Here is a 27,236-nt window from a genome sequence, read left to right as displayed (position 1 = left end):
GATATGATTCAGATGGAAAAAACAGTTTCTAGAATTTGAAATTACAACGTAAGAAGTACTCTTTGATTCTGATGTGTGCTATGACACGGATGAACCCCCAAGACAGAGTGTTGAGTGAATAACCAGGACACAAAAGACTAAAGAGCAAATGATCCCACTTACATGAGGTACCTTAAACAAATTCACAGACATAAAGTGGAATGGAGGTCATCAGGGGCTAGGGAAGTGGGGATGGGAAGTTATTATTTATTGGGTACAGATCTGGGATCCATTCCTGCTTAAAGGGTTGTGTGGTCAGGGGTCTTGGAGGACCAACTATCCTCATATTCAGATACCTCTTCTCATTTCTTTCACCATCACTTATTAGGGATTCATAGCCTTAAAATTACCTGTGTTCCTCCTTACAACTTTTTAATATTCTTTTTTTAAAAATTTTTTGGTGATAATTGTTTCATGACGTTTGCAGAGGCTCTTACATTTCCTGAGTGAAACCCATTAAGTAACCCATACTTTTTCTAAAATAATAATAATAATAGTAGTAGTAGTAGTAGTAGTAGTAGTAGTTGGACATGATAATTTTATTTTATTTATTTATTTTTTATGTGGTGCTGAGGATCAAACCCAGTGCCTCACACATGGTAGGCAAGTACTCTACCACTGAGCCACAACCCCAGCTCCAGTAGTCCATATGTTTTGAAAAAAAATTGTTAAGTTACAAAAAAAATTGTCTTCTGATATTTACTATAAAATTCCTCACACATGTAATGATGTGAGGCTAGAAACAGATAAAATAATAAAAGCAGGAATGCTTTGAAAATTGCTTTTCTAGTCTTAGAGAATACTATTTCCTCCTTCTTGCCCAAACTTCTCCTTTTCTTTGAGATTCTGATAGTTTTTCACCTGATCCACTGTAGCCCCTGAGCAAGGAAATCAACTGCTCTCACAATATCAAATTATACTACATATCTACAGTAACAAAAACAGCATGGTATTGGCACAAAAACAGACATGAAGACCAATAGAACAGAATAGAAAACACAGAGACAAACCCCCCAAATTGGTTATCTCATATTAGACAAAGACACCATAAACATGCATTGGAGAAAAAATAACCTCTTCCACAAATGGCGCTGGGAAAACTGGAAATCCATATGTAGCAGAATAAAATTAATCCCTATCTCTCACCCTGCACAAAACTCAACTCAAAGTGCAACAAGGACCTAGGAATTAGACAACACACACTGGTGCACCTACTAGAAGAAAATGTAGACCCAACACTCCATCATCTTGGCTTAGAAACTGACTTCTTCAACAAGACCCTTAAAGCACATGGAGTAAAATCAAGAATTAATAAGTGGGATGGAATCAAACTAAAAAGCTTCTTCTCAGCAAACAATCAAGAACGTGAAGAGAGAGACTATAGAATGGGAGAAAATCTTTGCTACCTGCACTTCAGATAGAACATTAACCTCTAGGATATACAAAGAACTCAAAAAACTTAATACCAAAAAACACCCAAATAATCCAGTCAATAAATGGGCAAAAAGTGTTTCAAACAGGCAACAAATACATGAAAAAATGTTTAACATCTCTAGCAGTTAGAGAAATGCAAATTAAAACTACACTGAGATGCCATATCATTCCAGTCAGAATGGCAGTTATCAAGAATTCAAGTAACAATTGTTGGTGAGGATGGGGTTAGAGAGGAGGTACATTCATACCTTGCTTGTGGGACTGCAAAGTAGGGCAACCACCCTGGAAAACAGTATGGAGATTCCTCAGAAAATTGGAATGGAACAACCATTTGACCCAGTTATCCCACATCTCGGTGTATATCCAAAGGACTTAAAATCAGCATACTACGGTGATACAGCCACATCAATGTTTATAGCAGCTTATTCACAATAACTAAACTTTGAAACCAACCTAAGTGCCCTTCAACATATGAATTGATAAATAAAATGGTAGGTATATATACACAATGGAACATTACTCAGTCATAAAGAAAAATGAAAATATGGCATTTGCCAGTTGAATCTGGAGACTATCATGCTAAGTGAAATAAGTGAATCCCCAAAAACCAAAGGCTGAATATTTTCTCTGATATGCAGATGCTAACACATAACAAGAGGGGAATGAGAAGAATAGGAGTTCGGTCGATTAGACAAAGGGTAATGAAGGTAAGGGAGGGGATATGGGAATAGAAATCACAGTAAAACTGTGTAATAGTACATAACTTTCCCATGTTCCAAAATGAATATATCACCATGGAAACTCCACATCATATACAACCTCAAGAATGGGATCCTATTAGAATAAGCAATAGTCCATGTATGTATAATATGTTGATACACTCTACTATTATATATTCCTAAAAAGAACAAATTTTCCAAAAGAAAATCAGCTGCTGTGGCTTCTGGGCCTTAAGTGCCTTCCTTTGTTGTGAATTGAAATCCCTAAGATTTATGCATACATCTGGCTAGCTATTCCACGTTCTCAACTGATTTGAATTCCATCAGCTTGCGTAATATCAGCCTGGCCTGGTAAAGCCATTATTAACTCAAACACAGCAAGGGAGGAAGAAATGTTATCATAGCAAAACAAGGGGTTCTTTGGGAGTTGCGCTACTTTTCTTTTTTAATTTTTGAATTTCTTTTGACTTCATATACCTTGTCCTGTGAATCCTTGCTATGTTGTCTGCTTTTGCCCAGTGGTCTCGGAAGTGTTTCTGCTTACGTGTATGATATTTTATTGCTATTTAAACATTCATTTTTTTAAAAAAATTAAACTTTTTGGGATAATTGTAGATTTCCACAAAGTTGTAAGAAATAATACAGAGAGATCCATGTATCATTTACCTACTGTCCCCACATTGTCACATTTTGTAAAACTGTAGTATAATATTACAATCAGGACTTGACACTGATACAGTTAAGATACAGAACATTTTCATCATCACAGATTCCCTCTTGTTACCCTTTCATAGTTCTACTTACTTCCCTCTCACCCCTACTCCACTCCCTCCTTGGCCTCTGGCATTGGCTAAATCTTGTTTTCAGTTTCTATAATTCTGTCACTTCAAGAATGTTATAGCAATGGAATCATAAAGTATGTAAACTTTGAGGATTTTTTTCACCTTGCATAATTATCTGGAGATTCATCCAGATTATGGTAGTAGTTTATTTATTTTTATTGTTAAGTAATATTCCATGGTATAGATGTACCACAGTTTAACCATCTCCTATTAAAGAACATTTGGACAATTACTAGTTATAATCTATTATAATAGGGATTTTATAAACACTTAATTGGAGATGAGTGTGTATAAGCTAATTTGGGACAGATGCCCAGACATGTCCTATGGAAGTCAAATGTTCAGTTTTTCTAAAGGGCAGTTCTAGAGGGGCTGTATCATTTTACATTATCACCAGCAATGAACGACATCCAATGAATGACATCCATCTGGTGTTATTATTCCTTCATTTTAGCCATTCTGATCAATCTATCCTGGTATCTTTCTGTGGCTTCAATTTGAAATTTTCTAATGGCTAATGATGCTAAAAATTTTTTTCAGGTGTGTATTTGTCACCTGAATATCATTTTCAATAAAACGTCTTTTCATGTTTTGGGCCAATTTTCTAATTGAATTTTTTTAAAATTGAAAATAATTTATGCATGTTTTCTGTTAAATATGCGGTTTGCAAACATCCTCTCCAACTTTGTGTATCTTTTTATTTTTTCAAAGCAAAAGGTTTTGACTTTGTAGAAGTCTAATTTGTCACATTTTCCTTTTATGGATCATGCTTTTGGTGTCAAGTCTAAGAACTTTTTATCTAATCATAGAACCCCCTATTTTAAAACTATTTTTAAAAATACTTTTATAGTTTGGTGTTTTACATTTAAGTCCAGGATCCATTTTAAGTTAATTTTTATATAGTATGTGAGAAAAATGTTTTAGCTATGCTAGTTACTTTGCTTTTTATATAAACATTAGAAAAGGCTTACATAGATGTGTGTATATATGTGCATACATGTATATGTTTATTTACATATATGTATAAATATGCATCTATATGTACATATATATCTACAAAAATTCTTGCTGGGCTTTGGATAGGAAATGGTAAAATATCTATATCATTTTGGGGAGAACTGACATCTTTTATTTTGAATATCTCAGTTCATGAACACATTCTGTCTCTTTGTGTACAGTATTTAGATCTTTGCTTTTTTTCTTGTTGTTGTTGTTTTGTGTAGTTTCCTGCATAGAAGTCCTGTACATGTTTTATTAGATTTGCATCTAAATATCTCATTCATTTTTAAATATTTTATTAACATATAATCACACATATTAGTGAGGTATGGTGTGATATTTCAACACATATATATGGTGTGTCCTGATCAAATCAATGTAGTTAGTATTTTAATTCTTTTTGTTTATGTTTGGAACTTTGTTATCAAGAAATTATAAATGGCAATTTGCTTTTAATTTAGCTGTCCACATGTTCAGGCTAGTGTACATATATATATTTTTAATATTTATGTTTTATCCTGTAACCTTGCTGAGCTCACTTATTAGTTGTTCTGGGAATTTCATTGTAGATTCCTTGGCATTTTCTAAGTTAATAATCATGTCAATCCCAAATGTAGGCAAATTTTATTTCTTCATTTTTGATCTGCATTCTTTTTCTTTTCTTGTCTTGTGGCACTGGCTAGAGCTTCTAGGGCTAGGATGAATAAAAATGGAGGGATTAAACATCTTTTCCTCATTTCCTATTTTAGGCAAAATGTAGCCAGTTTTTCCTCATTAAATATAAATTAGCTGATAGTGCTCTTGAACAAGCTGAGAAGGCTCCTCTATAATTCTTTTTCTGAGACATTTCATCATTATTAGTGAGAGTTATATTTTGTCAAATACTGTTTCTGCATTGATTCATATGATTGTGTGGCTTATATCTTCTTTGTTAATGTATGGGCCACACTAATTGATTTTGAATGCTAAGCCAACATTGTGTTCCTCGAGTGCACCCTACTTGGTCTTGGTATATGATTCTTCTTATATGTTATTGAATTTTATTTCTAATTTTTCGCTAATGATTTTGCATCTCTATTCATAACGAATACTGATCTCTAGTTTTCTTTTTGCTATTGTTTTTGTCTGGATTTAACATCACAGTTATATTGGATTTGTAAAATAAAGTGAGGAAGTATTTCTTCCTTTCCGTTTTCTGGAAGATATTGTGTAGAATTGGTGCTAATTCCTTAGATGTTTGGGAGAATTTGTCAGTGAAACCAAATGGTTCTGAAGATTTCCTTTTGGAGAAAAGCTTTTAAATCAAGGCATAAATTTCTTAAAAGCTATATAGCTTTATTCAAATTATGTATGTCATAGAGGCAATTCATGGTATTTGTGCTTTTTGAGGAATTGGACCTTTCTTCTAAGTTAACAAATGTGTTTAGTTATTTAGAGTATTCTCTCATTATCCTTTTGGTGACTAAGGGGCTAAAGTGATATCCTCTGATTTATTTCTGATACTAATAACTTGTGGTAACTCTCTTTTATCCTTTGTTCGTCTTGCTAAATGTTTGACAACTTTATTAAAATTTTAAAATAACCAGGTATTTATGTTAAATTCTATTGTTTTTGTCTCTTTGTTTTCAGTTTTATTTATTTCTGTGCTTTATTAATTACTTTCTTCCATGTTTTTTTTCTTCCCCTCTGCTTATTCTAGTTTCCTCAATAAAAAGTCATGGACCCAAGCCTCTGAAACCTTGAACTTGGGGGCTTATATTGATTTGGAATGTTCTTACTTTCTAATGTGTACATTTTATGTTCTAAATTTCTGCCAGCAGTGTTTTTGCTATTTCCCACAAATTTTAATAAGTTGTCATCAAATGTATATTTAAATTTCCCTTGTGATTTTCTCTTAATCCAAGGAATATTTAGAAGTGTGTTGAGTTTCCCAGTGTTTGGAGTTTTTCTTCTTATCTTGATGTTATTTATTTCTGATTTTTTTTTTCACTGTGGGCAGAGAAGACCGTCTGATTTGAACTCTTTTAAATTTATTGGTGTTTGTTCTTTGACCTGGGAGATAAATGATTTATCTTTCTATAGGTTCTGTGGGCATTTGAAAAGTATTTTATTCTTTGATGTTGCTGGGTAAAGTAATCAACAATAATACTAATTAGATCTGATTGGTTGGTGGTGTTGATTTCTTCTATATCTTTGCTGATTTTTGTCTAGTTTTCTCTCCATTATTGAAGTCTCCAACAATAATTGTGGGTCTTCCATTTGTCTTTCAGTTCTACTAGTTTCTGCTTCATATATTGTGTAGTTCTACTGTTTGGTAAATATACAGTTAAGATCACTATCTTCTTTGTGTATTGAACCTTTCACAATATATGATGGCTCTTTCCACTTTAGTCATTTTCTTGGCTTTAGAGTCTACTTTATTTGATATTAACACAGTCATCACTATTTAGTTTTGACTAGTATTTGCATGATATACATTTTTCCATTATTTTACCCTGATGTGTCTTTATCATTATTTCTAAAATGAGTTTCTCATGGACAGCATATAGATTGATCATGTTTTTAAATCTATTTCTCCAAACTCTATTGTCTTTTAATTGGTATGTTTAGAGATATGATGATTATTTTACAGCTTAGATCTATCAATCTAGTTTTTGTTCTTTGGGGAGGCTTTTTGTTTTGCTTCTTACTTTAGTTTCCTTTTCTTATTTTCCCGTGGGTTATATGAATGTTTCTTAGAATTCCATTTTGATCTAACAATTGTGATTTTGAGTGTATCTCTTTGCACATATTTTGTACTTGTGTTAGGCATTACATTACATAATTTATAACATTATCTCATCATTTTATCAGTTTAAGTATAGAATTCTTACCTCCCTTGAAGTTCCTTTACTTTCATCCATTGATAATATAATTCTTAAATATTTCCTGTATGTACATTTTGAACTACATTACACAGTGTTGTATTTTTTTTCTTTACCCGTTTACCTGCTTTCTCAAGAGGAAAAGGAAATCCTATTGCATTTACTCCTATTTTTTCTTTGCTTGTTCTTTTCTGTCTTTTTGAAATTCTAAGGTCCTTTTTTTAAAAAAAAATTCTGTTTAAAGAACTCCCTTTAACCATATATTTATTAGGTATGCTGGCAACAAATTTTCTTAGCATATTCTGACAAAAATCAGATTTCCTTTTCATTTCTGAAGGGTATTTTCACTGGGTGAAGGACTCTGGGTTCAGTTCTTTTCTTTTAGCTCTGAAAAAACACCATGCCACTTCTATACTTAAACTGATAAAATGATGAGATAATGTTATAAATTATGTTTTCTGGGTGAATAATCCTTTGTTATTTGAATTATTTGCCTCTGAAGGTAAGCTGTTTTGTTTCTCTGAGTGCTTTCATGAGGTTTTCTTAAATTTACTTGTGATAGTACCTTCATATGGGTTTCTTTGAGTTTATCTTCTTTGAAGTTCTTTTGAATTTATAAAAGGCAGACTCCATTTGGGGAATTCCAGGTACTCTTTCAGTCCTATCTTTTTTCCCCTCTACTTCTAGGACTGCAATGGCATGAGTGATGGTGGGATCTTAATGTCCTCCCATAAGGCCCGTGTGTTAAAGACTTGGTCACCAGCCAGTGACATTATTGGAAGGTAGTGGGACATAGTGGGAAGAGTGAGGTCACTGGAAGCATACCCTTTGAGGTGATGTTGTGACCCCAGCTTCTTCCCCTCTTTTGTTTCCTGGCTGCCCTAAGGTGGATAGACCTCCTCTGCTGCATACCCACATGATGCTCTTGCTCACTACAGGCCCAAGGCAATAGAAACAAGCGACCATTGTCCCAAGTCTCTGAAACCTTGAGCAAACATAAAACTTTTCTCTTTATAAGTTGGTTTATCTCAGATATTCATTATAGTGGCAGAAAGCTGAGTAATGCAACACGGGTGAGCAGTTGCTGAGACTCTTACTATTTTTCAGTCTACTTTCTCTCTGTTGTTCAGATTGGGAAATTTGTATTGCTTTATTTTCTAGTTCATTGATTCCTTATACTATCCCTTTCATTCTGCTGTTAAGACCAACCACTGAGTTCTTTCTTTATTTTGGTTATTGTATTTTCAGTTATAAAATTTCTATTTAATTCTTATTTATATGATATTTCTCAGCTATGCTTAAGTTTTTTGGTAAGTTTTAAAATTTTCACTTGTTTTGAGCATGTTTATAATTGCTCACTAAACTATTTTGCCATGGCTATTTAAAAATCTTTATCAGGTGTTTTGGTTAGATTTTTATTGCTGTTACCAAAACAGCCAACAAGAACAACTTACATGAGAAAAAGTTTATTCAAGGCTCACTGTGTCAGAGGTCTCAGTCCATAAAAGGCAGACTCCATTGCTCTGGACTTCAGATGAAGCAGAATACCATGGGAGAAGGGCCCAGCAGAAGACAGCTGCTCAGCTTACAGAAAGATGCAGAGAGGAGAGGAAGAGGAAGAGGCTGCAGGGAGAACAACCTAGGGCACACCCCCATGATGACCCACCTGCTCCAGTTACACCCACCGGCCTTCAGGTACCAATCATTCGATCCATTCAAATTAGGATGGACAGATTAGGTCACAGCTCTAATAATCTAATAATACCTCTGAATATATCTGCATTAGCAGGAGTTTTGGGCATCACTCATATCCAAACATTATCGGGTAATTCTAAGATCTCTGACATCTCAGGGTTGGCATCTGCATTCATTTCCCAGGGCTTCTATAACAATGTACCACAAACTGGGTGGCATAATTTGTCTTACAGTTCTATAGGCTAAAGGTCTGAAATCAAAGCATTGTCAAGGCTGCATGCCCTCTGAATCCTTCCTTGCCATTCATAGCTTTTTGTGTTTTGCTGAGAATCTTTGGTATTTCTTGGCTTGCAACTGCAGCTTGCCTTTGTTACAAGACAGTGCTCTCCCTGTCTGTATCTCTCCTCTCTCTAGTCATGTTGAATAAACTAGTATGACCTCATCTTAGTTAATCATACTCCAATGACCCTATTTCCAAATAAGGTCACATTCTGAGATACCAGGGGAAAGGACTTCAACACATCTTTTGGGAGGATGCAACTCAACCTATAACAGCATATATATATATATATATATATATATATATATATATATATATATATATATATATATATTTTTTTTTTTTTTGGTGCTAGGGATTAAACCCAAGAGAACTTTTAGCCACTGAGCCACATCCCTAGTCACCCCTGCTCTTTAATTTTTTTTTTTTAAACTTTGAGACAGGGTCTCCTTAAGTTGCTTAGGGCCTCACTAAGTTGGTAAGGCTGGCTTTGAAGTTGTTGATCCTCCTGCCTCAGTCTCCTGAGCTACTAAGATTACAAGCATGTGTCTCTGCACTTGGTCATAGATTGTCCGTTTATATTCAGTTTGAGCTCTTTCTTGTTTTTGGCATGATGAGTGATTTTTTAAATAAAAATCTAGATATGTTTGCAATATATTATAAGATGTTAGATCTTACTAACCCTCTCTCTCTCTCTCTCTCTCTCTCTCTCTCTCTCTCTATATATATATATATATATATATATATATATATATATATATCATGCATATATATTACTTTTTATTTTCTTTTTCTTTTTCTATGTGATGCTGGGACTCAAACCTAGAACGGGGCATATGCTAAGTAAGTGCTTTACTACTGAACAACATTCCCAACCTACGTTTTGTTGTTGTTTTATTTTCTTTTCTTTCTGACATTGTTCTGGCAAAGGAAAGAGGAGGTGTCACCTTGTTAATGACAAGTGTGGCACTTGGCTTTACAGTGTGTCCAGTGACACTGTAGTGGCAGTGGTCTGGTTATTACTGGGCTGGGGACTCCTCACTCTCTTCCAGCCTCCTCTGAAGCTGCCCAGTGTAGGAGAGGTGTGCTTGCCTCTCTCAGGTAGGGGAGGGAAAGTGCTTCCTGCTGGACCTCTGGCTATCTTTTTATAGCCACCAGAGGGTGAAAGATGAGGCTTCTTGCTTGGTCTTTGATGGCACAGCTAGAGGTGGGGCTGCCTTCTGTCTGTGAAGTTTGGATGGAGTAAAGCAGTACTGTCTAAGTTTCGGTCTTTGTCAGGTTACTCTATGGGAGCAGTCTGTACTGCATCAATCTGCCTTATATTTTCTCTCTTTAAAAAACATTTTATAACTTTTACATTTAGATTCCCTTCTTTTAACTTTTTGTCATTTAATCTGTTTTTAAATTAATAATAATGACTTGTGTCACTTTTCCCCCTTTTAAACCTTTTATGTTTTAGCTTCCTCCTAATTTTGTTCTGACAATTCCTGATCAGTTGAATTTGTATTAATCTGAAAAATATTTTTAAATCTTATTCTTCAATTCCTTTCACTTTTCAGTGTAATTTATTTTCTTTTTCTCAATCTTATGCCTTCTTTAGTTTTACCTTCAAAATGTCCTCATGGTTTTATCAGTTCATTTAGGAGATTTTTTATATGAAACTGGGCTAGACACAGGGCCACAGGGCTGAGAGCTGAGAAAGCCTTCTTATGTACAGGGGACATAGGATGCTTTCCCTCTTCTGTCCTACCCTGTTGGCTATCTGGCTGTCATTCCTTTCATTGTGGGGTCTCAAGAAGATCCCACCCTGGGTACTTGAGAGATATGCCAATTTAACTGGCTTGTATTATCCTTGACCTTGTGGAACTGCTTTCACTGAGATCTATTGTAGTGTCTTTCTGCTTCAGCTTTTGGCAAAATACACCATAAGAAACAGGTCTATGAGTCCAGATACCACATTGGCCCAAGACATTCTTTACAAGGTAGCCTACACCATGCAGTATACCTGTAGTGAGATCACATAAAAAAGGACTACTCTGAACAGAGTGCCAAGAACAATTTTTTTTTTATTTTCTAGAGAAATGGCATGGAAAATAAAAATAATATGTTTCTTTTTTCACTTTGGTCACTGGGCAGGTTAGGTCAAATTTGCAGCTTGGTTTCAATGAATGACTGGCAAATCTACAAAACTGCTTATATAATTACGTTTCAATTTATCCCTTATTCTAAGCTTCCTACTTTTATTTGGATTTGACTTTTTTATGACATTGGCATTTTTTTTTACTTTTGAATATTTCCTTACAGATATGCCGATTTCTTCTAGAAACAAGGTGCGATAAAAATAAGTAGGTCTAATAATTGGGGAAATAATCTTTAAATTCACTCTTTTGGTAAATTATAAGTGTTTCAAATAAATTATCATAGTTGTCCTTGTACATTACAGGTGAATTAGTCACATTCTGAATGGAAAAAGACATACGAACACTGAAATAAAGTTAGTCAATAGATGAATCAACTCAGTAAATCAAGTGGTCCTGGACTTTACTTCTTGGTTTTCTTTTATGAAACATCTTTGTCTCTCTTTGCTCATCAACCTAGTGTCTGCTTCACAATCTTATCCTTTCTTATTATCTGTGGTGTCTCAACTGTATTAATTATAGAAAGAGAACTTACTTATTTGTCAGCATTCGATAGTCTGCTACTTTTGTGGACAAATCAAGAATTTGATCCAAAATTTCTGCACATATTTCATAATGCTTTTTATAAGAAGCCTTAGCTCTTTCCATAGCAATCTGGGCATGAAATTCCTTCTCTCTGAGGATCTGTTCTTCAAAATCAATCTTGGCTTGTTTTGCCAAAGCCTAAAAAGGCAAAAACATATTTTAAGCCACTATCATTGTGCAATGAGTCAAATGAAAATTATGTTATCTTTCCAGTAGTCCAAAACAAACAAACAAACAAAACCCTTTAAATATAATGAAAGCTTTTAAAAAAAAGCAGGAAGAAGTTAATTATGAATGACCTCTTTCTCCATAATAAATTAAGTACTGAGTATGAAGGCAAAGATAATATAGGAATTATTCTACCTTTAGGTTATCAACAAACTAGTACATTGAGAAGTGATCTGAGCATGGAAAGCAAATGTGGTTAATGATAAATATGATGGTAAAACCTTCCATAAAAATGTCTTGGTTTTACAGGTTGCAAACAGGAATCACAGACCAGAAGCATAAATGGACCTCACCCCCACCCCAGGAGCCTTGACCTAGACATATCTGCCCTTTGTTTATTAGCAAGGTAGTTCTATGATATTGATTCATACTTCAAAAACATTTTGGAAATTCCCTGATTATAGTGGTTTGAGATCATGACACATTTGACAACATATGTTAAGTGTGTTATGATAGCAACTACAAACGCTGTGGTGTTGTAGCCTTAACAAGTTGATAACCCTCATTTGTAGAAACATATGTTTCTGTAGAAAGTAATAAAATATTTAAACATTTTGTCAAGACCCTCTACATGGTTGAGGACCCTTTCTTTACACAAAGGGTGAGGAAACGTTCAGCTCAGCTTAGCCTAGCTGGGAGTGCACAATACTCAACTGGTGGGATTTGAGTGGCCAAATGTTGCTTATTGATACTTGCATCAGATTCTTGGTGAATTAGATCACATGCTAATCTGCTCCATCAAGAATATCTCCTCCTGTAACTCCACCCAGTCAATGCAAAATGGAAAAATGGAAGTGAACTTGAGCTTTGGAGGAAGCACACTTGAATTTAAGCCCCAGCTTGTGTATAGAATTCAAAAGCTGTGAGAAACTGGATAAGTTGTTTAGCCTCCTTATACCTTCATTTCTGAAAGTGGGGACATTAGCAATACTTAGCATGTCCTGAACCACCTTGTCCGAGTAAGTACTTCTTATCATGATACTATTCATAAATGACTGAGGGCATGACAGTGAATTGGTATGTAAGGCCACCATCTGTTTTGCTGTTGCTGGTGTATTTTGCATGTTTTGTTTTGTTTTTGGTGGGAACCTAGTTGACCTGGATGACCTCTGTTTAGTACATTTGGTACAGTTAGGAATTACACCAGAATTTACCATTCTTGTATTGTTTCATAAACCTTATTTTCATGAAGAAAAAAAATACAATTTAAATAAAAAGCTTAATGGCATGCTTTATGAGCTGTGAAGAGTTTACAGGAAACAGAAATGTAAGAGACTAAGAAAATTAGATGAGAATTTATGGATAGCGTGGCACTAAACTGGGTCATGAGGTTGGTTTACCAGTTTTTGAGAAACATCTGGAAATATTTAGAATGTGAGGAAAACCAAATCTTGAAGGGGAATAGAAGACTCTCCTCTCAGCAACAGAACAACTGTCTGTTTCTCCATTTTCCTCCCTTCCTCCTTCTGTGTTTTCCTCCCTTTCTTTCTTCTCCCCTCCTTTCTTTCCTTCCCCCTTCCTCCATTCCTCCTGTCCATCCAGCTATCTTGTCTTCCTTCCCCTCCTTTTCTGTGTCTACCACTAACTCTGTGTGAAACCCACCACAATTTCCTGTCTCATGACAGCAAAGTAGGTTGCAGCCCTAAAAAGAGAAAGAAGGAAAGGAAAAAGGAAGTCAGTGGGAGGTAGCAAATCTCGGTGGTTATGAACTTGGATTCTAGAGTCTGATAGAGCAGGGTTTGCTCCTGCTGTAGCGCTACAAGCTGTGACTTTGAGCCTTCAATGTTTCATTTTCTGTCTGCGTAAAATTTAAATAAGGGTTGTGTCTACTTGTGGCTGTTTCAGAATTAAATGTGCATGCAATGAATGCAGTGCAGTGCTTGACTCAAAGGGATTGAGGGATAAGACAAGGAAAGAATGTGGCCTGGAATTAAGCTTTGAGGAACCTTGACAATAAATGCATTGGTTTCAGAAGAGAAAGAGCCTGCAAAAGGAAGTGCTCAAAATGTTAAATATGATTGCAGTTGATTACTGGTAACAATAATAGTAGGTGGCACAGAAATTGTAAGTCAGGAATTGTCTCCATATAGAATGGCTGTTCAATTGCCTTAAAGGAAGAGGTCTGCAGATTTAATTTTAAAAGAGAACAAAATTTTTTTCAAAAAATCTTTTGAAGGCTAAAATCACAAAGTTCTTTTTCTCCCTCTTCCTTTAAAATGTAGCAGGCATTAGGAGAGGGCTTATGCAGAGCAAACTATTTTCTATGCGTGCATGATTATGTCAAAATAAACTCTAATATTATGTATACCTATTATGTAGTAATAAAAACAATAAAAAATTGAAAGGCAATCATAATTCTGCTTTCCTGGGGGCTATCATAGCAGTAGGATTTGCAAACAGTCATAAAGCCACATGAATAAATGTCAAATCACACACTATGATGTGTCACCAGGGATAGACTGTGAGTATAGGGACACATAGTAGGGGTGTTGACCTAGACAAGAAGAGGCAAGTACACAGGGCTCTGAACAGTGAGTTCACTGATGAAAGCATGTGGCAACAGGGGAATGATGAGAGAAATGACTTATTCAAGGATCTTAGAGCAGAGAGAGATAGCCAGAGCCCAGGGGGCAGAGGAGAAGAGGGGTCATGAACCAGTATGTCGCTGATGGGGAGCCAGGGATGTGATTCTGAGTGAGAAGACAAAGGTCAAATCTGAACATCAGTAAGATAGCTCTGACTGCAGAATTGAGAGTGGATTGCAGGAGATGAGAGAGGAGATCAACTGCCTGTATGTTGTCTATAATTACTCCCTTTCTTCCTTTTAAGCAGTTAAAAAAAATAACTGCTGCTTTAGGAAATTTCTGTAGTACAAAAAGCCAAAAAGGTTGAAGGAGTCTTCTGATTTTAGTGAGATACCAAACTCAAAGGCAAAATAACATGGGTATCTCAGATGAAAGAAGGTTTTCAGCAAGAACAGAAAGAGGAAAAGCCATACATCCTATAACCTGGCAACACCTGGGAAGCAGCAAAACCTCAAAGTGGATAATGTGGGGGACCATAAAAAGCTGGAGCAGCCTCCCCAGGACTGCTGTGCCACTAAGGGGCACACGTGGACTGTGGTAGCTGTGGTGTCGGTGGCAACAACTGGACGTGGGCCTGAGGAATGCAGTGTTATCCCCAATGACTTGACCCTTATAGCAGGGGCAGTGTGCATCTGTGTGGGCAGAGGTGGATTGCTGGAGCCCAGCTGAGGTTGAGTTAAAGAACATAAACAATGTTATGTCCTTTCATACCCCAGCTTATGGCTACCAACTCATATATACCAAAAATGGATGAGGGAGACCACTGTAGCAGTAGAAAGCAGAGGTGGTGGTATAGATTCTGAAAAACAGACATATCAAAGAAAAGGTGAGTACACAAAATTGATAGGACTTCAGGATGTTTTAGATATGGAGAAGTAAGGGTGAAGCTGGTTTCAAGTGGGTCATAGGTTTGGACTTGCAAAAGCTGATAAATATTGAGGCTATTTGTTGAGCTATGAAACCTGGAAAATGACAAGTTTAGTGGGGAAGATCACAAATTTGACCCTGAACATGTCGAACTTGAAATGCCCCTGAAATATATGACTAGAGGTGTCAAGGAAGCAGTTAAACCCATGGATCTACACCTCAGAGGGCAGAGACCTTAAGTGAACGAGTCATTGGTCTATTGCGGGAATTTCACCTCATGGTTGTGGATGGGATTGAGGAATAAGACAAGGAAAGAATGTGGCCTGGAACTAAGCTTTGAGGAACCCTGAAAATAAATGCATTGGTCTCAGAACAGATGGGCCTTCAAAAGAGGCTGAGAAGGAGATACCAGAAAAGTAGGAGGATAACTAGGAAACTGTTTTCCACAGCAGAACTCGAGGGAAGTTGACCACAGAACAGCAAGTCAAGACAATTATATAAATAACACAAATATTAATAGTCTGCGAACATTGTTAAGAAACTTTAAAAATATCATAAACGAAAAGCTGTTTCTAGAATTCACTCCTTCCTGACACCCACAAACAATAATAAAAACTATAAGAACAGCAAATACAAACTAAAGAAAAACGGCAATGTAAAAAATCCTACCTTCTTCACAATCAGGAAGTAGAAGAATATGGTGCTTTAGTAAATACATTTTGTGTAGTTAGTGAATGGTATTAGAAAGAAAAAGTAGCAGTATTCATTTGAAAAATTGAATTCAGCACCTTTATTGGGCTCTTTCTTATATACCAGCTATTTGTTGTTGAAAAATTCAATATTTATGGGTGAAAACAAATCCTACATCTATCAGGAAGAGGTGCCAGAACAGCAGATATCTCAGTTGTAGAAAAGGTAATTGTGTAAGAGGAGAGACTGTCCTTTGTTTCAGGTGCTTCAGAACCTCCCTGTTTAGGTTTCTGAGGCTTTAGCAGGTCTGAGTGTCCAAATCCTCTGATGTCAGTTCAAATTCAGTTAAAGAAAGAACAAGTGAGGTGACTCAGTGGCACCTGCCTGTAATCTCAGCTTCTTAGGAGGCTGGGGCAGTAGAATTGTTCAAGCCCAGGAGTTTGAGGCCAGCCTGGGCAACACAGCAATATGCCTTCTTGAAAGAGAGAAGCTAGGGGTGGGAAAGGAAATAAATAAATAAACAAATAACAGGTGATGTGGTGATGCTTTTCATCCTAATGAGCACAGTCCAACTAAAAAGAGCTTTGCTTTTAATTAATTGGGCTTGTGAAGGAAACCTATTTTCCAAACAGTGAGTTAGAAAGATAACTAAACATGTCATTTCTAATGTAAATGAATACTATTCAATACATCCAAGTCCACTCTTACCTATGAGATGGAGGAAACAATCAGGTAGTTCAGTTCTTGAGGCCTAAGAGAACCCTGGAGGTCAGCATTCATGCACCTCAAGTTCATGTGGTATGGATCCCCACCTCCACCATTTAGGGTCTGCCCATTCTACAAAGAAGAACATTACTTTCCTTTCCTGACTCTGGAGAGTATGATAGTTTCTAAATGATATTTCTAAGAATGGCACCATCGTAGAAAACAGCATGCCTGGAAGCTCTATCTTGGTTTCCATGTAACATTGTCAAGTGCAACACTCCAGAGGAACCTAGGTCAATGACTCCTTAGAGTCCTGAGGAAGAAATAATACAATATGGGCCTGAAAAGTCTTGTTTAAGGTTGGTGTATGGAAAACTAATTGTGTCTTGCTGAAAGCAAGCAGCTTAAAAGATCTCACTGCCTGAGATTGTTCACTGAGGATAAACAACACCTGTGCTTCTGTTAGCAACAAGTGGACTTTGAAAGAAAGAAAGTGTTCTGGGTATGTAGAGGAAAAAAAGTAATGATTAAAGGAAATGAAAAATTGATTATCACCAGTTTGACAATAACATGCTATACCTGAAGAAAATGGACTGGTGTATTTAAGGTATTCAAGGAAAATGGTGAACTAAGTAAGCATTTTATAGATAGCAAAACTAACAATCGCATATAAAAGGTACACACTCTTATCAGGGAATACTGTTGCCATGAACCCTTCCTGAGGAATTAATTGGATAAGGAGCTTCAGATAATTAAAATAGCCAGAGACATAGAACAGAAGGATTGATGGTGATCATTCAACACTCAGTTTCTTATAGAATTGGGAAGGAAAGAAGGGAGTACAGTAGGTAGTGGGTATCTTCTCTGTTAATGCAGTTTATTTGAATAAAAATGGGTGGCAAATTATCAGGTCATATAAAAAAAATAACTCTCTTTTGGCAATTGACAACAAAATACAACTTTGTTTACCATGATTTGGTAGAAAGGGTCAAAAGAAACTTCAGAAAGGTTTTTAAGAGAGATAATGTTTACCGCTTCTCGATCAAGAGCATCCTGGAAATCTTTAAGTCGTCTTTCCTCATATTGTTTTTCTCTGAATATTCTGTTTTGCCATAAAACTTCCTTTTCATGCCGCACATGCATGAGCTGCACAGCAATCCTGCGTTCCTGCTGGGACTGTCGCATTAGTCGGTGAATCAACTGCTCCTCTCGATAAGCCTCCTGCAAACACCAGCCAGAGACTAATTATCTATCAAAGCCACATCCAAATTTCCCATTGGGATAAGAAGCCCATATCTAAATAATAAGTAAAAGGCTTAATATTCATATAAATCAATTTCTGCCATTTGATTTAAACTTGAACATGACAAAACACAAATTATAAAAAAGAAAATTCCCAGAAGAGATTGAACAACCTTTGTTATCTAGAATTATAATGGTCTTGAAACTCACAATTACTTTAAATGAGTCATTACTTCTTTTAAAATCTGATTAAACAAATTAGGTGTTTTTCTCCCAGGGTTTTACAAATGAGCAATGTGATTCTCAATTTGTAAGCATGTTTTCAGAAGTTTTGAAATGTGTTATATGCATTCTAACAGAACTACTAGCTGTAAAAAAAAAAAAAAAAAAAAAAAAAGCAGATATTGTCCAGGAAATGAACAGATCAAGTTAGTTCCCTGTGGGGGACATGTCCATATCTGTATAAAGAAAGGCTGAAATCTGAAAGAAAACATTCTAGGATACGGAGACAAGTTAAGTGGAAATAACTGACTTATCTCTGAAAATATGAGTGGTTATAATCTGAAATGGAAACTAGTTGTATTTATCTATTTTAGGATAATGTAAGGGGAGCGGCAGTAAATGAAGAATGGGGAAAAAATTAAGCAGGAATCAGAGGTCTTGGATCTTGCATCCCGATTGTGTAGTTTTGGGGAAATAGCTCTGTTTTGCAGGTCTATTTCATGACAGGCAGCAATGAGAAGTTTGAAGATGGAAGATGTTCTCTCAGGCCACATCAAGCCCTCTCAATGTGTCTAAACAGAGACATCATGTGGAAAGAGGAGGTAATTTAGTAGTCAATGGGGACTTAGACAAACACCTAAACATTGTAGTTTTACGTTTAATGTTAACAATACAATGATTTATGATTCATCCAATCATTAAATGGCACTGTCTCAGATGATCTCTACCATCAGAAAATTACAGGAACAATATTATATATTTAATAGAACAAAAACACAAATAAAAATGACACTGTATGGTAAATGATGAAGCCTGGATCTGGGCATTATTTAAAAAATGTAAATTTAAGTTCAAGAAATAAGTATTTTTTTTTCTGTTGGTAAGAGAAATGGGGTAAATAACATCATGAGCAACTAATGTTGATAATTGTTTTCCTGCTCAGATCCAATACTGGTGGTGAGGCAGAAAGTAAAAAATGGTCACAAGTTCTTCCCTCTGTTCATTCTCAGCCTTGCAGTATTTCCCTTCAGGCATCCCAACCAAAAAGTAGAATCTATTTCTCTGCTCCTTAAATATGGAGTATGAATTGACCTGTGGAACATCAGCCCCCAAATCAAAACATAAGATGTAAGATTAAAAAAAAAAAAAAAAAAGGAAAAGAAAAGAAACATGTGGGGTCAGATTTCCTTCATTCTCCCTTCCACTTCCACCAAGTTCATAGTCTGGTCTACTAAAAAATGAGACATCTTTTGGGGGAAAACACCAGTCTTTTTAGCAGGACCTGACAGTTTTCATAAGTCAGCAAGCCCTGCTGATCCCAGGCCAAAGTGTTTACCACATTTGGGGGGTAGTTTTGATACATGAGGCACAGTCCCAACAAAGATTTTTTTTTTCTTAAATATAAACATATTTTATTATTTCGAGTGAAGTATAGGTGATGAGGCTATGTTTATGTGGCAAGGCAATGTAACTTACAAGATTAGATCTGGTCATTTAGCCCCTAGGAAGAACATTGAGTTGGTCAGTTATACTTTGATTATTGCTAGATGATAACACATTATGGTTAAAGTAGGAAAAAGAGAAGGAAATTACTATGGCTAAGTCAATTCTATGCATATGAATCCTCATTATATAGAACCAGAAAGTGTGTTATACTCAAAAGCTGAGTGGAAAATATAAATTTTTTATTCTATTGTACAAGGAGTTCTCATTTTAAAAACAGTCTGTTTCCCCAAATCTCAATGGAATTTAGTATATATTTTCTCATAGAAATTAAGATATAAGTTATTATTAGGAGCTCAGGATAGACTATAAATGTTCATTTAACCTAGAACATGGATGTTTGCCATGAACAAAATGGAAAAATCATAGAAGACTCACTTCTATTTTAATTATATTTACTATGTTTGGAGAGAATTTAAACAAATCTACAATCCAGAATAGTATCAACTTGATTGCCAGGCTCTCTGCTTCTCCCATGAGTTGGAACTAGAAGTTTACATAGGTCCACAGCCATTGCTTAATTCTTCAAAGAGGCCCATGCTGCTCTCATGGAGGAGTGGGCTACTGCAGGAAAGACCCAGCTAAATATTCAAGGAGCTTTAAGCTATGAAGTGAGGGAGGGGTCTGATATTTGAATGTCAGCACAAAGAAAATATTGTAGGAAAGGTTCTTGGCAGACAGAGATGTCTGATTGGGGGCCAAGAATTAACCAAGAAGCTAACCAAATGGCTCAGTGCTTTTATTTTTATTTTTTTCTTCTCTTTTCTTGTGTTCCCAGTCTGAAAGTTTTCATATGAACACCTTGAAGTATTTTAAACCCAACGAGTTAAAAACCAAATTCCCTAATCCCCTTTCAGACCTGGTCCTTTTCCCATATTTCCCCATCTCAGGTGATGATCCTATAAGAATCCTGTGTTGTAATTTAACAGGGCCAACCTAAGTCTCTTTTACTACTCCTAATACCTAATTCTTCCAGTAGTCATCTATCATATAACCTATGCATGGTTTAAAATGACCCCTTACTCCTTTCTGTACCCACTGGCACCCCTAACCTTGGTGACATCATCCTTTCCTACCGTGCCTTCCTTCCCCTCCATTCCCACTCATAACACTTATGCTCCAAAAAGCCAAAGTAAACTTTCTAACTAAATTTCATAATTTAATCCACAGAATTCCCCCTTTTGAGGGATCATTGGGAAAGATTACAACTCATGCTCAGGGCTCTGGCTGTCCTCACCAGCTACACTAAGATGAGGGCATATAAATTCCACAGGAGAACTGCGACAGCTAAGGAAGATATTTTGAGACATTTTTTTGATAGATTCGTGAAAATGGAGCCAGAAGAAAAGCATCCAGGGCTGACAGGATTTATGTCTTCCTGTTGAAAAGCAGGGGTACCAGAAGGAAGTAGAGGAGGGCCTAGCCCTAATAAATAAGCATTTTCTCTTTGAAGATAAAGGACAGATGGACAAACAGGCCATGTGGCACATGGAAATAACCCACCCCACCATTGTGCACTCATGTCCCTGGGTCAGTGGCACAGGGAAGCTGGGTACACTGTACTCCATGGACAGGAGGCCATGAGAGCAGAGAACCCTTGCCGCAGGCCCCAGGCCCAGTTCTAGGAAGACAGCAGCTTTCCCAGTCATAGAGAAGCAGTAGCAGGAAATGGGGTCACCGTGAAGGAGGTACCCAGAGCCCCGAGTCTTGTGTACCAGTTTGGAATCCCAAACTGGTAAACCAAGCTCTAGCTTTAGTCTTCACATCTTCACAATCAATACTAACAGTACCCTAATGGGAAGTGTGGGAAGCAAGGTAGATTTTATTCACCCCCCTTTCCAGGTAAACATCAGGCCTGAATTTTAGGCTGAGAAAACCTTACCACCAACACACAAGTGTTTTGTAACATCGATGTGTGTCCAACTTTCCACTGCTCAAGGACAAAGCTTGAAATATGTAAGTTTAAAAAAATCTTTTCAATTATTCAATTTTCTTAATTTATAATTCTAAATAAAAGAAAGATGATCAAGCTGAGTAAAAAAAAATCCGTGAATCTGAAGAAATAACCTTTTAACACAAAGAGATGTCCTAGAGTGAGGAAGGAGTGGAACCCTTGAATAGTTTATTTCCTCATATTTACACAGTGGCTTAGGGAATAGACCCCTGAGCAGACTCAGGTTGTTGGTGAACAGAAGAGGCAACTTCAAATGGTTATCATATCTTAGACAGGCACATTCATCCTGGATGCATTACCACTGATGCCACACCCTCCCACCCCTCTTTCTTCCATCATCTTCCTTATCTCAGCAAATGACAACTCCAACATCCAGGTGCACAAGCTAGAAATTTGGCTTTTTGTGTCACTTACTAACACCCCTATGTCTATAAGCCATTAAATTATATTGATTTTGCTTCTAAACCATCTCTTTTGAAGTCATTTCCCTTAATCCCCACTGTCATTACTCTAAATTCAGAGTGGGATGATCTGTTACCTGGATTACAGCAATAGCTACGGCTTGTTTTGCCCTCCTGCGATAATATTCTTCAAATTTAAGCCAGAATAATCTTTTAAAAGGCAAGTCTGACCTCATCACTCTTGTTCCTCTTTGCACTCAAATAGGAAATTGTAAAATCTCCTTTCTTCCTCTATGTTTTCATCATGATTTGGTCTCTGGTGACTCCTGCCACATGACTTGATTTTTAGTTAACTAAAAGCACCGAGCCTGCCCTGATGCATGCCTGTAATCCCAGCAACTTGGGAGGCTGAGGCAGGAGAATCCCAAGTTCAAAGCCAGCCTCAGTAACTTAATGAGGCCCAAAGCAACTTAGTGAGACCCTGTCTCAAAATTAAAAAAATAAAATAAAAAGGGCCGTGATCTGTCTCAATAGTTAAGTACCCTGGGCTCAATCCCCAGTATCAAAAAAAAAAAAAAAAAAAAAAAGAAAAGAAAAAAATCAGAATAAAAGCACTGAGCCTTCCTTTCCACATAATCTTCTCACTTTTGGAAACTCACTTCACCTTCCACCATCTTCATAACCCCTGGTAACCGTCTCACTTCCACCCCCACATCCATTCCCAACTTCAGTTAGTTAACTCCTGACCCTTCTCCATGTTCCTGTTATGGTTCTTCAGACGCCACCCTCTGCACCAGGCTAGGTGGACCAGCCTGCTCTGGCTCTGGGTCACCTACCTCCCCCCCATCACCTTATAGCACTTTACCCTTGAATGTCCTTGCCTGTTTACAAATCCTCTCTACATAGTGAGGTGGGAGAAATCAGGTTTCTTGTTATTACTACTCTTCATGCTATCTCTGGGCCTCACAAAAGTCCCCAGAGCACCAAAGAGATAAAGGGAATGTGTTCCGTGTAAAAATTGCTCAGTGATTCTATTACTGTAACTGTATCAAAATCACCATGGGGACCCACACCCACAGTGTCTGATTCAGCTTGGTGGGGCCCAGTTATTTGTTTTACTAAAAACCCCTGGTGATGCTAATTCTGCAGGTCCAGGAACCATATTTTGAGAACCACTAGAGTAGACTAATGAACAAATTTTGAAGATGAACACCTCTTTTGCCAGAAGTTCTCTTTGCTTCTAGAAGTAACAAGAGACCATATGGATAGTATAGATTTTAGATCTTTTTTTCATCGGTGTTTCTTTATTGTGGTAAAACATACATAAGGTGAAATTTACCATCTCAACAATTTGTAAGTGTACAACTCAGTGGTATTAAATAAATTCACAATTTTGTGCAACCATCAACAGATTTTAGGTTCTTTAACAAATATGTAGGGTCTTTTCCCCCTAGGCATGTTTGCTATTCTGATGTGAGGATAGACCAGTGACACTTGATGCAGAGCGCAGACAATACATGTATAAGATACATATTTGTATATATAGAAGATGACAGTGTGTAAAGTTCCCAGCACCTTTAAGCATCTAAGTATCTTACCTCCTGTGCTTCATGGGCTATTAACTGGTCCATTAATAACCTCCGCCGTCTTTTCTCCCTTTGCTCCCGTGCAAAAGCATCTTCTTCTAAGCGCTTCTGGATTTTTTTAATGTAGTCATCATCCGAGTAAGTGTTTAACAAATCAGTAGTTATATGGTCTGCTGTATCTAAAGAAGTCTTGGATGCACTAAGGACAATAATTTTTATTTTAGATTTTAAAAAACAATGTGACTACACATCATTACTTGTGACTATGGAAGACCTCCAGCGAAGCTTCCTTGAGTTCTCTGTTAATTTGTGAACACAAGCAGTGAAGCAAATATGAGATCCGCAGTGTGACACCCAGAGCTTATCACAGATTTCATTTGTTTCCCCTGTTTCTGAATGCAATCTCTGTGAGGTCCTTCACATAGCCCTCTTTCTAGGCCCAACACTCTTTTGTTCTTTCACATTTTTTGATCTGCAGTCTACCTAGAGATTCTGAACTTCTCTCTCTTTTTCCTGCTGCCTCCTCTGCTTCTTTCTTCTTGCCTCTCCTGTTTGAAGTCAATAGAAGGTAGCCTGTTGATTAACCACATGTAATGAAAGGCACACCTCTGTGACAACAGACCACACACAGTGATGTCAGGTCACTAGACTGTGCTTTTAAGGGTGGCTCCATGGACTGCCACTTTGTTCTGATCTTTGATGATGCAAGGTGTTCTCTGAACTCCCAGGTGAATATCTGACTGCTTAGGACAGTGACTTTTCTGTAAAGAATTAATCTGCATTATATACTTCTGTGGCCCTCCCTTTTTCTCAAAACAGCTTCAATTTTATTCAGGGGAGTAACATCCCCAGCCAGACTACATTTCCCAGTCTCCCATTTTGCTAAATATGCTGTGAAACTGAATCGTAGCCAGTGAGCTATAAGCAGAAATGTTATGGGGCATCTGCGAATGCTTTCTAAAGGAGCTATTTCAGATAGGAGGTACTACGTTTTGTCTATCTTCCTTCCTGAGGGCCTACTGTCCAAAGACCCAAAAAGCTGTCTTGTATCACGAATGTGACAGGATAATGAAGAAAAAGTGAAGTAAGGAAGATTTCTGGCCCTTGATGACGTTGGAGCTCCAGCACACATTCTGTAGTGCTCACCCAACAATTTCTGTTATATGAGAAGTAAACATTTCTCTAATTTAACCCTTGTTGTTTTTAGATTTCTAAAGGTAACTAATACAGACCTGGGGTCAGGCTGTGTTGCAAAGGCAATAGGAAACAGGGTAAATATTTGTAGCTGTATAGTTCAGAAATGATCTTGAAAACATTTAATAACAGACATGGCAAGGACACTAATCAATCAAAATGGATGCTGGAAGGGCTTGGAGGACACAGCTGTGCTTCATGTTAACTCTAATTGCAAAATTTCTTGAAATTGAGGGGTCCTAGCAAAGAAGGTATGGGGAAAATGATTTACCAACAAGTAACATGTATTTCAGTATTTTGAGATGGGCATCATCTGTTTATCACCCTAGAGCATGTGACTGGTGAGATGAGTAAAAGAGGATAAGTAGAATTTTTCATGGACCAAAGTCAGGGTGGGTGTAATGGGGTTCTCTTGGTGGATGCACAGATGAGTCAGTTTGGATTATGCTGCTTTTACATGTTAAGAAGGCCTATTGATGAATGAGAGTGAGGATCAGATCAAGGCATCCAAAATTTCTGCAACCGAGTGTAGTGGCACATACCTGTAATCCCAGCCACTCAAAAGGCTGAGGCAGAAGGACGGCAAATTCAAAGTTAGCCGCAGCAACTTAGTGAGGCCCTCAGCAACTTAGTGAGGCCTGTCTCTAAATAAAATACAAAAAGGGCTGGGGATTTGGCTCAATGGTAAAGTGCCCCTGGGTTCAATCCCCAGTACAAAAAACAAAAACAAAAAACAGTTTAAGTATCTTCACTCTGCTTGATTTTCCTTCCACTCCTGACCTTTCCACTATTTCTTCCCTTTTTCCTTACTTCTCCTCATTTGACTTTGTATCTCATTCCTTCAGAAATATTAATATGGAGCCGACATTGTAGTTTGTTTCTGTCTTATTTTTTAACAGAATTCTTTCATAGTCTAAAAAATATAAATGAATAGAGTTTGGATAGTTTTCATTTTAAAAGGCAGAAGAAAAACCAAATTGCTTCTAAAATATGTAGTCTCTAATGAATTATCGTCAGGGACCTTCAATAGGAAGCAAAGGGGTTAACAGGATCTTTATCTTTAGGAAAATAAAATTTATTAAGGAGGTACTATTTTCCAAGAACCCACCAAGCTGATAGTCCTTGTAATAGTCAGTCAACAAATCATTCAACAACTCTTTATTGCTGGTCCCTGCACTAAATGCTAAGGATGCAACATGAAAAATCAAACTCGAGTTGAATGAAGGCTTTGCTGTGACACATTTCATTTAGTAGTATCTTGAAATAATTTTAGTGAATGTTTAAAAAAAAGTGTGTGAACTTAGAATAAACATGGTACATCTTTCTTCAATCTTCTTATCAAGATTCTCCACAGTGAAAGATTCCTGGAATTGTTATACCAGATAAACTATTTCAAAACTATTTAAAGCTTATGAATACAGTTCTGTGATTATTAAAATAGTTCATAGCCCACCTTTCTTTTGCCTGGAGATCCTTTTTTATTAATGCTTCAAACTTCTTAATCTCATTGGCCACATCCTTTAAAGAAAAAAATCATCATTAGTTCTGTGCCCTAACTGGAACCATTGAAAATCTTTATTTACCATTTTCATTTAAGTTTATAAAGTGACATACTAATCAAGATAATTAGGAGCCAAGATATGAAAATCTGCATTCTAGAACATTTTTACAATTCCAATTTGTTATTTTTAGACTAGGTTAACAAAATAGGAAAACTGCCTAACCTGAATCATTTAGTTCACAATTCTAATAGTACACCAAAGTGCAGTGAATTAAAATGAAGAATATCAGAGTCAGGGCATGGATTTGAGAGATATAAATATTGCTCTAAAAATTGTTGACGTGGATGTCTTAATCAATGCAACCTTATTTATACTATTCATTCGTTCTCTGAAAATCAGCTTATTCTTGTGCATTACAAATCCTTATTAATAAACTTTGATCAACTCAGAGAAATATGAGAGTTAAATAGCAAAATGAGGTCAGCAAAAAGCCTCTGTCATGGTATTTTTTAGAATACAAGGACTTTGTTTGTTTTTTGGGTTTTTTGTGTGGAAAATAGAAATGTGTTGGATTAATGGATTCAGGAATAATTGAGAGATCCATCAATTTCTGCTTTATCCGCACTGGTGAACATGAGTAAAACATGTCAACTTTCAGAGTTTAAGTTCTCTTATCTACAAAATGGGAAAATAAAATTCTACTAAGAGAGTTATTTACAAATTAAAGATAATGTGAAATGCCAACCTACATCTTAAAATATAGTAGATGTACACTAAATGGTAGCTCTTTTTCTTCTTAGGTCACACAAGATTATATCAACAATTAAGAGTTACTATAAAATTGTAGTATTGATCTCCTATGAAATATAAACAGATTTTATCCTATTGTAATGATTGAAAGTTAATCTAGTAAAATACCACCAGTGTAGGAATCTTGAATTGAAATATACTGATAGCATAGG

At 36.5% G+C, this 27,236-nt stretch overlaps 1 protein-coding gene across 1 annotated transcript in view; it reads right to left on the bottom strand.

Annotated features, from left to right (window-relative positions):
* The window catches only part of Spef2 (sperm flagellar 2), a 168,564-nt gene that overhangs the window by 118,413 nt on the left and 22,915 nt on the right, over positions 1-27,236 (bottom strand). Inside the window, exons 5-8 of the mRNA XM_027936256.2 lie at positions 26,226-26,290; positions 23,591-23,777; positions 17,703-17,891; positions 11,546-11,733 (exon numbers count right to left, since the gene is read on the bottom strand). Of these exons, the coding sequence (XP_027792057.2) occupies positions 11,546-11,733; positions 17,703-17,891; positions 23,591-23,777; positions 26,226-26,290 (629 nt within the window). The remainder of the gene's footprint in view (positions 1-11,545; positions 11,734-17,702; positions 17,892-23,590; positions 23,778-26,225; positions 26,291-27,236) is intronic.

Source organism: Marmota flaviventris, chromosome 5 (assembly GCF_047511675.1).
Source record: "Marmota flaviventris isolate mMarFla1 chromosome 5, mMarFla1.hap1, whole genome shotgun sequence".
NCBI lineage: Eukaryota > Metazoa > Chordata > Mammalia > Rodentia > Sciuridae > Marmota > Marmota flaviventris.
Note: the sequence above shows the minus strand (reverse complement) of the source record. Positions and strands in the feature narration are given on the sequence as shown.